Genomic DNA, 14,873 nt, shown 5'->3' with positions numbered 1-14,873 from the left:
ACTCAATCGAATTGCTCTCCGCGAGGCAGAGTGTCAACTTTCTCTTTCTCTCTCTGTTAATCCCTGGAACTTTTACACAAACTGTGCAAAGTAGCACCATCGACGCTAGGTGCAGCACCCCCACCCCGGGGCATGCATTTTTATTCTTTCATGTTTTACACGTCACACCCCTGTTACCCGCAACATCTTTTATTTTTTTGCTATTATGTTAATTATCGCTAGAAGCGTGAGCTTTCTCGATGGTGTCTTATAGCATTGTGCACAGGGTCCGATAGATTCAGACAGTCTCTGCAGCATGAACATAATATTCATGTTTGAATGCAGTTTTTATCCAACAGCTGCTCTTCAAAAAGCACGGCATTGCAATGAGTGGCGACTCGGTGCAGATATCTTTATGACTAAAGTACATGTCCGAAATTTGCCATTTTCATGTTGACATACTGACATAACCGCACCAGGTGCAGTAAAAATGAGATTTACAATGTTGCAAGGACCCCGTATTGTGCTTTTTTGTTCATCTAATGTTCCAATATGTGATTTATTAAGTTAAATTTCCCCCTTTTACCAAGTGGCTTTTACTGTGCACGATCATTCCAGCCCTCATGTGACAACAACACAATTGTTGTTCAATGCCTTCTAAAATGACTGTTTCATTATCGTCATTAGAGTGTATTCTGAGATGCCACCTCTATAGTTGAGGTAAAGGACAGAAACCAGTCTTGGCTGTTGGACGGAGAGACTGTGGTTTCTGCTGACAAAGACAGACACTTTGCACATCCAACTTTCCACCTTAGCTTCTTTTCCTAAAACAGCAAAATAATGTCAAGCTACTCTAAGAAAGGACAGTCACTGTTTGCAATCATCACAAAAGTTTAGCTGTCAGGAGAATTCAAACATCATAAATGTTTAGGAGCTTCAACAAACAACAATGCTCCTGTTTATCTGGTGAGGACAGGCGAGGCTTAATATTTGAACTACAGCGAGTTCTGCAAAGTTCAATCTGCAATAGTTCTTCTCTGAACACACACCACATTCTGATAATGACATGAATGTATTTCAGTAATTGCAATAACAGTCAATGAGCTCTGAAAGATCTTTTTGAATCGCACTTCACAAAAGAAAATCAGTTACGAGGCTCGTTGTGAGAGGAAGACAGGAAAGAGCATGGTTTGAATATAATCTGTAATCATAAATGAGGCAATAAGGGTAACATATCTGTAGGATCAAAACACTATACTAAGCATACTTAATGCATATAACAGTATTAATAAATTATTACCTGATTTGGCTGAACATTGAATATTTATCAAAAGCATCAACATACTACATAAGGGCAAACTTTGAAAACGACACACGCTCTCGCTTTCCCTTGTGCAGCACAGTGAACCTATAGCCACACACGACACTATGTTGTGCTGTAAAATTGGAATCTGTGAGCGAGCCCTCTGGAGTCATGGACTCTAGAACTGTGAGAGTTGACAACAGTCCTGAGCATTTACAGTTTGTAGTTATGATTGTATCGAAGAAATTTAGTGAGTTATGGAAGCACCAACTCACTGACAGCATGTATTAAAAAGAAAGAAATGAGCACAGGGACTAGCAGTGGTATCCCAAAAAAATGCCCAAAACTATTTTCTTCTGCTTTGTAAAAAGGGGGAAGCTAGATGGCAGGAAATCAAACGTGGGCTGTGGATGAGGAGGCATGTTGTTCTTTTTGGTGTAAGTCACACAATCCCTTGCAGGTGCTTTGCTCTTTCTTTTTAATCTGTCTGCAGTGAAAGTCTATCTGTTATTTGCGGCTTTTGGCTCAGCTTCAGAACAGATGAGGATATTCTTATGTTTAGCTTTGGGTGATAGAGATATGCTTTTAATTTAACTTTCAGTCCTTCCAATACATTGCGACTGAATTATAAAGAAGACAAGATATGTCCTTTCTTTGGAGTTTTTTTCCTGTCCTGGAGCAGCAGTCTTTATTGGGAAAGCAATCAGGTCCTGCATGTTTCACCCCTGAATCAGAGGCCCTCATTGGTGCCCCGGGTTTGTGCAGGCGAGTTTGATCACTGGACCCTTGCAGTGAAGTGTTTTATGTCTCATTCTCCTGGTTCATACAGCTAGGACCTTGTTCACTACAGGACAGCTGGAGGCTTCAGTCAGACACTCTCACAGAGCAGCGTGGTAGGAGTTTTGATTTCAGCAGCATCCACTAGCGAATAAATTTGTGCTTCGGTCTTCTTGTCTTTAAGTGATTCAGCTCGGGGGATAGAAAGATCTTCCTGTGCTCTCAAGGTGCTGATATACACAGCAAAAAGCGGTGGAGTGACATTTTCATCATCACATTCACAGTTTATTGTCTTTTGTAAAACACAAAAAAAAAAAAAAGCCCTTAAAGATAGGGTAAGGCACTCACACATCTGGAGGGAGATCAGAGCAGAGTCGCTGTTCCTGTGCATTAAAAATGAACCAGTTGAGGTGGTTTGGGCAGCTGTTAAGAATGCCTCCTGGGCGCCTCCCTTTGGAGGTTTTCTGGGCACGTCAAACTGAAAGATAACCCCGGGGAAGACCCAGAACACGCTGAAGGCATTATATATCTCATATGACTTGAGAAAGCCTCGGGATCCTCCAGGAGGAGTTGGAAGACGTATCTGGGGAGAGGGAGGTCTGGACTACTTTAACCGGCCCCGGAGAAGCAGAGAAAAATGGATGGATGGAGGAGTAGTGGAAGTCCCTCTTGCACAGTGGTCCAAGGTGGGAAGGATAAAGCTAACTTCCAAATAGTTTGGTAGAAGGACATAATGGCACTACTCAATAAGCACCTTTCTGTCCATCAGTCATTCAAGATTCATATTCAACACTTGACGCAATAATTAAAAAATCAAACTAGGCTTTTAGTTTAGAATTAAACATTCATGTCTGTCTTTGACTATGCAGCTATTCTGTATTCACTTCACTTCAGCTGTTAAACCCCTTGTATCATCACTTTCAGACTCATCATTGTTCTCTGAATCATACGGTTGGATGGACCTCCTGTCAGTCAAGACAGTCAAGGAGAAATAGCCATCTCATGTTCTTTATCTATAAAGCTCTACTGTTCAAGCTTCCAAACTACCTCACTGCTCTTCACTCATTTAAATCTGGTACAGGACACAATCCAGTATCGACCTAGCCTTGGCTACCCCCCCTAAGTATGCACCAATGTTGGCAGAACTGGTTTCAGGTACTAAGCACCTTTTTAACCTTTTGTGCAAACTGTCCTCAAACTAGAGTCTGACATTAACCTTGGAGATTTGAAAGCTTCATTATCTGATGTTTAATTATTATAATTCTTGTAATTGCTTTTAATTCCTGATTATTGTGTCGTGTAGTTGTGCTCCTTCTGTTCTGCTGATTGTGTTCTTGTTAATGCTTCTTGTGAAGTAAAAACATTTTAATCTCAATGAGACCGCCTGATTAGATAAAGATTAAATAAATAAAAAAATAATCTGATGAGCATTGTCAATTGCAAAGAGAATACAACTAGTCATTTTGGATATCTATTGTTTCCCTTCCACCTCAGCAACTTGAGACAAACAGATCTTCCTGCAGAGATGTGCTACTCTCTGTGGTGGTGAGTCTATCTATTTGGGAGGAAAGACTCTACACTTCATAAGTAAAGCTAACCAATCGGTGGCCTGGGATTCTTCTGGCACATAATGAGACACTGAATTCAACACAGTGCGTTGAAGGCCACATCAACAATGAGTTGAAGAGTTGACTTTAAGAAATTTCACTCAACAAACAATACGGCAACATTGGTAGCTGCAGTCCACAAACACTGTTAACATTCCTCCCTATGTACTTTGGAATATGTGCAACCATCAGCATGAAGAGCCTACAGTGAAGAACTGCATCCAAGCTGTTCTTATATAAACACAAGACTTGTATTTATAAAAAACGGCTATAAAACATATAGTTTCATGTCCTGCAGTCATCAACATACATTATTTAATAATACAGCTAGGATGGAAACAGAAGTAAATGTTTTTGGTTTAATTTATGTTTGTCTATATCATTGCCCATAATCGTTTTTTTTTTCCGCCTTCTGACTAAAGTGTGGCCTTCACAAGTCACACAAGGTGAGTTACTTGACCAATAAAATGGTTTTAATTGGATCTTCCGGAGCCAACAGATCCTAATTCAATTCCATATTGTGTGTTACAGCTTATGGAACTTTGGCACCTCAAACTACATCATTGGTTCATGAGAGAAACATACACGGTTTTGTAGAGTAAATAAATTAATACACATTTCTTTCACAATGTAGTCTTACAGTTGACAGAATCCCGCTGTAGACACTTATTAATGAACAGATTGCTGCATGACTCCAATCAACAATTACATTACAGTCATTTAGCAGACGCTTTTATCCAAAGCGACTTACAATTCAGATTCTATCACATTTCTATACCGAAGGCACAACTACGGGAGCAATTTTGGGGTTAAGTGTCTTGCTCAGTGTCTTGCTCAGAGACTAGCAGAGCCGGAGCCGGGGATTGAACCGCCGACCCTCTGATTGAAAGACTGCCCTGAAAGACACTTAGCCACAGTCGCCCACAATTAATGCGTGGTGGAATAAAGAGAGGCTCTGAAGATGAACATACCAGCACTGAGCGAGACAGCACGCAGGAGGTTCACTTTACAGTTATTTCAAGCTGATGTACTTGACCGTGTTTGAAGCAGTGAGACTGTTGCTGCACGTCAGTGAGTCCTGATAACAGACGACTTCGATGTAGCCGATATTGATTTGCCCGTTTTATCGACTCTAATGGCCTGTGACCATAACACCAAGAAAGCAGACAGACACAAACACACTCACAGACGTTCATCGTCCCACTCTACCTTGTCACAGTATCGTATCTCGTAGTCGAGGATAATTCCGTTGGGCTGCTCGGGCGGTGGCCATGACAACGAGAAACTGCGGCTCGTTGAGCTCACTTGGTGCATTATGGGAACTAGTGAGGGAGCTGTTAAAAAACACATGCAAGGACACACAATCAATTATCGATAGTTAGAAGATTCGCAAGCATGCTTGAACTCTGTAAATATGGAAATATTGTGTGTAATGTAATGACACATTGCCGAGGATTATTTACACCCAAAGGAGGTAAAATGTTTCCTCAACGCAGGCTCATGAAAACAAATTACTGCACTTGTCACTGATTGGAAAGCAAGAGTTATATCTGCAACACATTTTCACCCATAATTTTAGGAACCAGTAGCTCTTGGCTATAACGTATTTCATGGTTTTTGCCTCCTAGATCTTTTTATGGGATGGTTTTCATCACATTTGTACTTCACGTCACAGCATACAGTGAAGAGAGGAAGGAATCAAGACACAGAGATTGATACAACACCAGTAACAAGTATACAATTGATCAAAGTTATGTTGTGAAAGTATCCATCTTACACAGCTGAGTCATCAGGACACCATGGGGCTGCCATAATCCTCAGTAAATGCTGCGATACCTCATCTCCCTCTGTAGTCATAATTTGACAGAGTGAGCGCGCTGTACCTGGAAAGCTCAGTCATTTTTAATATTGCCACAATTGACATTTTATAGGGTTCTCTACATGTCGAGTGAGTTTCATATCCTACGGTCCCATGAAATACGCTAAAACCTATTGCATAATTCCCCCCCCCCCCCCCCCCAATGCAGTCAACCTGAAAATAAATCAGTTTTTGTTGAGTACTAAAAGATTTCAGGGATAAGAGCATTTTGCATCCGCCAGTGGTAAAAAATGCGCTCAGAAAGCGGCCGGGTGACAATGGATCATGTTTCGATTAGGAATGAGCCTGGGTTGCTGTAGATGAGGTAAATGATGTGTTTTCCATCAGAGCAAAGCGGCTTTTAAATCTAAATTTGGGTAGCGGTGAAGATATCACTTGTGTCTGTCTCTATAAAGTATTGATGGAGCGGTAACTCGGCTCACTTTATAGTCTCTAAGAATTACACTGTCAGAGACGGAGAGAAGGGGGACATAGGGGGGAGGGCAGGGAGAGGGGATGAAGGCGAGAAAAAGAGAACAGAGAGAGAAAGAGAAAGAGAGAGAGAGGCAGAGGGGGGAAAAAGGAAAACAGGATGAAAGCTGTGGATGTGTAGGAAAGACAGACAACGAGATAGAGATACAGAGACAGAGGGAGAGAGATGACATGCTTATACCATGTTTTATGAATTAAAAAGCTGTAGCTCAATTTCCTTTATCCCCCTTGCCATCCCTCCCTCGCATAATCCGCTGTGCCCTTGGGTGTGCTTACACACACACACATACACAGATACATGCACGTACATGCACACAGCGTTCGCACTCCGCACTCACCGGCCTGATTGGTTGTAATGTTGATTGACAGTTGCTGGGCAGGATAAGGGTTCTTGTTGGAGACTCCGTTGACTGCCTGTGGAGTAAAAAGTGTAATGGTCAGCTATTCCACCCGACAGACATTAACCCCCATATTTGCTGTTGCTAGGCCTCACACAGCACATGTGCACTTTACAACGTTACCGGTGGCAGATATCACACTCAAAACTCTCATTAATTCTGTAAATAGGCACTTGATTTCAGACAGAGGTAGACAAAAGCATGCTTCTCATTTCTAACCAGCAACTGATTTTAGCTGAACAAACAATTCAGTTGAGACCAGTGTAACTGGGGGGACTGTCCATTGTTCCGACGGCCCATTATTTCAGGACCCCAATAGCTGGAAAAGTGTCCCATTGGATCGAAAGCCCGTCTGTGCGTCAGCCTGTTATCCCCAAAAACAAACGCTCATTGTTTTCCGAAGGCCCATCGCTCCAGAAATACTTTTTATTTCTTATTATGGCGAAGTCATTACCTGCCCTACACTGCCTCTGACTGGCTAGTACTCGTTGCCTTTGTTGGTTAGGTTGGTTGGATTTAGGCATGAGGAGTGAGATTGGTAAGGGTAAAACATCGGGGTAAGCCAATCAGAGGCAGAGTAGAGCGGGTCATGCCTTCCCTCTCATTAGCATAATAATTAGCCATGTGTTCTGTTTGTTGCAGGGAGAGTGTGTAGTTTTGGAGCCATGGGCCTTCGGAAGTATAAACATTTTGTTTTTGGTATAACAGGCTGTCAGAAACATGGGACTTCGGTTGTTTTGCACACTTTTGGGAATATTAGGTTTCAGAATAATGGGCCGTCTGAACAATGGCATGGCACCGCAAATGGATCTTAAATATGAACTCAAAGGACATATTCATTAAAATTGTGCTAAAAGAATAAGGCTAAAGCTGCATGTCCTGTTGATGATACATGGAAATAAAGAAACAGCATTGTTCTTGTATTTCACTGTAAAGCTCTAGTTCTACAATTATAATTATGATAAGGAAATGTAACATCAAACTGTTATTTCCTTTGCTTATTTATGTTTTATATTTTTCAAAAAATGTTTTATTTAAATATGACAAGCGAAATGCTTTTAGGATGAGTTTTTTTTTTTAAACATAATGATAAGTGGTTAAGTTTTACAGATCAAGACAGACTCTGACACTGCTAAGCTATGATTAGACAGTCGCTGTTCAGGGGAGGGATTCAACAACAAGTAAGTTTAACAGCAACAATGAGATGGTTTCAATGTCAGTATAGAGGCGCTGCCAATGTCTTTATCAAACTGTAAAGTCTCACCGTCTGTCTCATCTTGCCAACACAAAGACACAGTTAACAGGTTCCGAGTGCATTTTAAAGACCACCCAATTAGCTGCCTGATATTGTTTGTCATGAGCTTAGTTAATCATTTTGACAGCCAAAACAATGTCTTCAGTCACAGCAAATCATTAAACAAAGACGTGATAATTAGTGACGCTAGCTTAATGGCTTACTCCAAGCTCTAATTCTATGTTGTTTTGTGTCTTTCTTTCTCATTTCACATTTTATTTTGTGTCTTTCCTTTCCTTGAGATTCCGAAGATTAAAAAAATATCACTATTGGCAATATTTAAAAATGTTTTCTACATTTCACTAGTGACATGTAGAAAACAAATAGACAAATCATTTTACTGTCAAAAACTAATTTGGTAGTTAAAGTCTTCAGAGGATTCTTAACTTTGACGGCACCATTCATTTTGTTAAAAGCAGTTTGTTATCAGTGTTTTCACTTGTTGGATAATTACATTTCTGATGGATATCTTCATGGATATTCAGCAGTCCTTAACAGTGACTGCTTTCAGTGAGCACATTGAATAACAATCAATACTTTCACAATCTGGTCATTGTTTAAGTCATTCATTCATACATCATTATTGATCCACCCGTCCCACAACAGACTGCATTTAAAATGGATCAACTCATGTATTCCTTTAAAAAAGAACTTGTTTATTATTAATAGGTCCATCAGACTTTGACAGAAGATTTGGCAACATTTACATTCGATGACTATGAGAGATTTCCCAATCCAGGACTGAAAGGGGGAAGTAAAGTAACACACTTCCTTCCTTCCCTTAGCAATTACAACGTTGGCGTCCTTGATTTGGACACCCAGCCTTGATGGTAAAGGCGGCCAATAGCAGGAGATTGAAGGTCCACCACCGTCCTGGCTTTATATTGCATCAGAGTGGCCTTGAGGTTTGATGGAACATAATATAACTGGAAACTGTGCATAAAAGCCTCCATGTCAGCCAGCAGCTATGTAGCCCCAGTATCCTTGAGCACCACAGTGAATATCTGACAGCTATTTGCATATTAACACAAGAATTGATCCAAACCTAACTACAGAAAGGACAAGTTGACTTTCAACATACATTTCAAGCCTACGGGCAGTAACCGTGTGATAGTCGAGATGAAGATTTCCATCTGAGTATTCCTTTAACAACACTGTACAGCAGGCATGTTGAATAAATGAAGCTTCAGGAAGGAGCTTCGGTGGACAAACCTGTATTTCGAAGGTGTACGATGTGTGGGCGCGCAACTTGCTGATCGCCACGCTCGTTTCCTTTAACCCTTGCTTGCCCGAAACGAAGGCCACGCTGTCGTCACATGGCTGACACGCCCGGCGCTCGCTGCTGTGGCACCGGCGGCACACGACGTTATACGACAGGTCGTCGCGGTGCCCGATGTCCCGTGGTGGGTGCCACTCCAGCTGCACCGATGTCTGGTTGACGACTGAGACCACATTGCGAGGCGCTGAAGGGACACCTGGAGAAAGATAATGGCACGTTGCGGGGTTGACAACATTTTTGACAACATAGTTTGTGTCAGTCTGTCAACTTAAAGTGAATCACTGCGCCACACCTGGATGCTATCAAACCTCATTACGGTAAGCACTTGAGAAAATAATTTGTTTTTCATTAAGCAGTGCCTACTAATGGCTTACATATGGACACTATTTTTTTTTTACTATCACAGGATGTCTGGTATTTTATAGCTAAGCAAGCTGTTGTATAAGCAGCGCATCATTTTACCCACAATATTTTCCACAAGCAAGTCTGGCCCATTATCGAACTAATGTAAAAAAATTCAACAAACTAACCACAGTACAGTTTGTGTCCCATGGCTCAAGATAAAATATACAAATGCTCTTTTAAATTGAGGCTGACAAAGAAGAAACATCGCATTACTGACTCACCTCCAAAACGCAACTTTGTACAACCCGAAATATTTATCTAATGGCAGTATAGTTACTAGCTCTTTTTTTAAATAAAGATTTGACAATAGAACAAAAACAGTTGGTCAGTCCACAGAAAATGAAAAGGACAACAATCTTAATAAATGATTATTCTTCAACTTTCAAACAATTCTTTAATACGGATATTATCATAAGCTGCACCCTCAATTATTCCAACAAAACATAAGCATAAACATTAATCTAAAGAAGCTAAATACTTCTTACACCCCTTGGGGCTGCAACAGAAAGGGGTTGGGCAATATATCAATATTAGTTTGATATGAGACTAGATATTGTCCAGATTTTGGATGTAATATTGCAATATGGCACGAGTGTTGTCTTTTTCCTGGTTTAAAAGAAAGCATTTCAGTAAAGTCATTTCCTCTATGTTTTTTTGTAAAAGCAGCAATGGTCAACCCTACAATATTGTCGCAGATGTTGAGGTATTCTGTCAAAAATATTGTGACATTTGATTTTCTCCATATCGCCTTGGCCCCATCAATCTTGTGTATTTGTGGAACCCTTAATTCACTATTTACCAGGATTATATTCTGCATTAAAGTGCGGACAGTGGTTCACACTCCTGGCCATAGAAAAACTTCTAGAAAAGAGATACAGAAACAGGACATTTCTTCTAGTCTGACTCACCAGATGTAAACTTTGGTTAAAACCCTGCCATTGGTCGCCTATTTCAGTCGGCATCTATTGCTGCATTGTGGGCCAAGAATATTGTATTTCTTCAAAACAATCATAAACACGCCAGGGCATTTTTTCTCCCCATACCAGAATGTGTGGAATTACTGTAGACTTTTCTTTAGCGCTGACATGTCGCTGTGGAGGTACGTCTGGCTATGCAAGAATAGTTTTCTGCACACTGACCAGTGAATATGAGGGTGATTACTTTACTTTTACCTTACTGGCAGCCAGTGCTGTAATAATTCAGCGAACCCTGTCTCTAACAGTCAGAAGGTGACCTAACAGCTCACCGCCAGCCAAAGAATCTCTTTATCTGTCGCTCTTCACTCAGTCAGTCAGTGTCCCTCTCTTGGTGGTTCCCTCTCTTTTCTGTCAGCTCATCCCTTTGATCTGAGGAGAAACTCTGGCTTTTAGGGTGTTATAGTGAGTCTTAAACGCACACCCAGAGTTTTCACAAGGTTAAACCTAGCGGGTTCATCTCTCCTTGACTGTTCACACACATCACACAGACCCGACACCCACACAGACACATCCACAAGACATGCTGGAACAAGAAATGAAATGGGTATTCAACCTTGGCTTATGTTAAATCAAAGAGTCATAAGAAACGTCTAATATAGCCCTGTGGAATATGAATATGTGTGTATTACACCTATACTGCAGAATCAAAGTGCAAACAATCAGTGACGGGTTGAAAATCGAAGTAGTAAAATTTTATAAACAGAGATAGAAACTGTGCATTATAATCATACTTACAATAATCAATATTAACTCAATCTTACTTTTGATGTGAATAGCATCAATCAAAAAACATTTTACAGTGTCAGAAATCCACCGAGTTCACAGCAAATACAGTGAACATTAAAATGCTAAACAAGTAAGAAAAGTCGTAATGATCATTTCAAATTGTCCGTTTGAACTCCAGCAACAATAGAAACCGCTCCACTTCAAATGGTGAGTTGTAGTGCCGTCTCTGCACAACCACTCTGCTTCCTCACTGTCTTAAAAGTGTCTTTCGCAGAATCAATCTGACACAAAAATGCACTTCACAAAAAACAACACACAGATACAGTAGACACACACACACACACACACACACACACACACACACACACACGTCCTCCGTACCTATGCGGTCAATGAGGCAAGCTAAGGGAATGATTTTCCGTCAGGCAGGTTATTCGCACCATGCACGCTCACGCTTCCATCTCACTGATCAGATTTTATATCGGATTTTTTTACCAAATAAAAATACATTGAAGCTCTTTCCTATTGTTAAAGTCTAACCCTTCTTTTCCAGTGCTTTTGTTTGAAAAAAAACTTGTGATTAAGTGTGTTTTTTCCCTTGAATTGAAAGTACCAAGTTAATTCAGAAAGCTGTGTAGGCTGAGTAAGGTGACACCCGACACCTTTTCACTGGAAAAGTAGATTTTTTTGTTTTTCTTCATCTGTCAGCATCAATTTGACAATGTGCTGCTGCTGGGTTGAGGTGAGGCTTTTCATGCGATTTTTCTGGTGTCAGAAAAGGATAACCTCAGAAATTGTTCCATAACTACTGAGGCAAAATATTTGTTATGTTCCCTCTGTAATATACTGCAATACATCATCAGTATTGACACGGTTTGATTGTGCAATAACAGCAAAGGAACAAAAACTATTGAAAATATTCCAGCATGTAGCCCCAATATAACAAGAGTAAAATAATAACTTTAAACTGGAATACATCTATTGATGACAAATCACATCATTTATTGCCTCTATGGATTTTTTCATGGATCATTATGTCACTATTTTTAAAACAACATTGCTTACTGTGTGCCTCAAAGCCTATTTTCACACCTAACCTCTGGTGCATTTCAGCTGTTGGTTCAATTCATATAGACTGGAGAGGAAACTATCGATCAAACTCCGGGACAACTTACAAAGAGTAAGATTGAGCTTCTCTATGCTTTGTTTATGTAGCCGGTCCGTCTGCAGGGGCTTTTAGTGCATGCAAGCCCATGTGTGTGCTAGCCTACAACACTAGGCTGCCGCTCATACGGCGGTAACCGCAGATATTACCGTTGCTTGCACTATTCGTGTTGTTAGCGCCGTACTATGTTGAGAGCCGTGTGGAGGCAAGTTTGGTTATTGGTCCCTGATCACAGGGTGGTCCGCTATTATTAATATATGTTAATACTTGTATTGATAATAATAATTGTATTAATGTAAATAGTTTAGTTTTCATACTTGCTAATAACCAAACCTGCTCCTACCAGATCCCAACAGTAGACAGAGATCAAAACTAGTTCTAAAGTGGAGAAACAAAATGGTCGCCAATATTCACTGTCATAATTCGAACATTGCACACGTTCCTACACTGCAGCAAACAGTTTTCAGGTTACCTTTTATACATTCTCCTGTCAGAATGTTGCAAATTCATTCATGAATGTAAGACAGAAAAATAATGATCCGCCCACGAATGAACCAGAGCTTTTTATAGCCTTGAAAAACATTAAGTTTTATTCAGGTCACCAGGGCGTGCACGAACACGGGCACGTACCGACACACCCAGACTATATACACACAGTTTCACAGTTTGAGACTAGCTACAGAGACAGTCTAAAATGATTCATGTCTCAACCTACTTACACCATCTCTCTGTGGAACATAGAGGCAGCGTTTTTCAAACTCTGTGCCTCGTCTTGCATAGCAATATAGCCTCTTTGACACACTAAACACATATTCACTTCAATGGAAAGCCTGAGGAGTGTGGCAGTGTTATTACTTACTGCTCCCCAAATCCCCAAACAAGGACGGGAACATTGCGGCACACCAGCTCTGAATGAGGTGCATGGAATTAGGGTTGGAATAATAAATCAAAGCCGATATTGGCCTTTAATTCAATGATGAGATATTGGACTGTCAGTGATGTCACCGGCTGTTATGTTGTAATATGTCAGCGATTGGTAACTTCAGTCCAAAAATCTGCCTTCACAAACCCGTCTCGGTCACCCTGAGGCATAATCACACTCAGCTATGCTCCTGAAAGGTTTATCGAGTATGCATTTTTGTTCTTTGTGTGCGTTTGTTCGACAGAGAAAGACAGACTCACTGGTGCACACGTCCTCCGGTTTGTCCATGTCTCCGCGGTAATAGCCGCTGCGACAACCGCAGATTGTGGCGGCCTCGATGGTAGAGCGACTGTTGAGCGGACATTGCTGACACAATCCTACCCCCTGGAACGACTTAAAGGTGCCCTGAGGGCAAGCTGAAGAAAAAGAGAGAGAGAGAGAGAGATAAAACATTAAAAACTAAATAACCATGGACATGAATGAAACACAACTAATAAACTATGTGTTTGCGCCTTTTGTTTATCTTGATTTCAAGACATTTGGCAAACTTTGCTTTAGAAAGACCCTGCAATGGTGGAGTTATTACTGGTGGTATAAGGTTGACAAAGCACAGAGGGGGATTCTCTGGGAATAGCAGCACATTATCTGAACAAGATACACAAAAACATTTGGTGCACGTTCACAGTGTCACACTGATTGTCTTCATTGTAGATTATAGTTTCATTTATCTGGTTCCTTTAACTGGGTCATAGTTGTTTATCCATGAATATTATTGAATTATTCTTTGTGACATGAAACACATATGAATTCTTAAAGATGATGTTTCCCTTTAACCAACTGTTTTTCATCCAGGAATGGCTGATTCTGAGCGCACAGCATGCTTTTATACACCTTCATGGACTTTCATCATTTGCACTGCACTAGCATATTTCTGTTTTTGTTTTTGTTTTGTACCTGTGTTTTTTATCTTGTGCACCTGACTACAAATCAAGTTTCCCATCTGGGATAATAACGACTGAACTGAACTCATCTGGAATAAGACAAGCCCAGTAATAGAGGTTGGAGTCGGTGTTTCACTTCTGTAGAGAATGTAAAGGGATGCCTGTCTCATCTCCAGTGTTTAGCAGGCTGTATGAAGGCCCTCCCCTTCAGTTCATTACATGTGAATGCCAGCAGGTCTTGTTATGTGTCCCTCCGCTTCCTTGAATTTGAGGAAGAACAGCGCCCATTTACACATATGTCTGAGCCTCTGTAGGTACCCCCCACTGGATCATGTGCATTTAATACCCATCTGTTACACAACTGCCAATTCACACCACTTCCTGTATTTTTAGTTTCTGGGATGCCACCTCTATGTATACATCATCCCCCTTTTTTACAGCTGGTCTGCTGAAAGTACCATTGCATTTTAAATTTTTGGCATTCATTTTTTATTATTAGACCTTTGTCTGAACATAATGTCACAGACCAGAGTCATGGCTGCTACTGTTTCGGTTAAATGTATCCATCTGTATCAATTTTACCATCTCTTTGATCAAATTAATCACAGCATGTTAGTAATAGTGCTGCTGTTAAATGTCATGTCTCTCTTGCCTCAAAGACGTTTTCTCGAACTGTTTGCTGGTAATATTTATTTAAAACATTTTTTTTTTTACAAGAAGGGCCTCTTGAGATCAGGAAAACTGTTTTTC

General features: G+C 40.6%; 1 protein-coding gene across 1 annotated transcript in view; it reads right to left on the bottom strand.

Moving 5' to 3' along the window:
• The window catches only part of LOC116395704 (ephrin type-B receptor 1-like), a 76,007-nt gene that overhangs the window by 24,561 nt on the left and 36,573 nt on the right, over positions 1-14,873 (bottom strand). The window contains exons 6-9 of the mRNA XM_031869780.1: positions 13,443-13,598; positions 8,921-9,183; positions 6,355-6,430; positions 4,876-5,000 (exon numbers count right to left, since the gene is read on the bottom strand). Coding sequence (XP_031725640.1) covers positions 4,876-5,000; positions 6,355-6,430; positions 8,921-9,183; positions 13,443-13,598 — 620 coding nt within the window. The remainder of the gene's footprint in view (positions 1-4,875; positions 5,001-6,354; positions 6,431-8,920; positions 9,184-13,442; positions 13,599-14,873) is intronic.

Source organism: Anarrhichthys ocellatus, unplaced genomic scaffold, assembly GCF_004355925.1.
Source record: "Anarrhichthys ocellatus isolate YVR2014 unplaced genomic scaffold, GSC_Weel_1.0 scaffold48, whole genome shotgun sequence".
Lineage (NCBI taxonomy): Eukaryota > Metazoa > Chordata > Actinopteri > Perciformes > Anarhichadidae > Anarrhichthys > Anarrhichthys ocellatus.
Note: the sequence above shows the minus strand (reverse complement) of the source record. Positions and strands in the feature narration are given on the sequence as shown.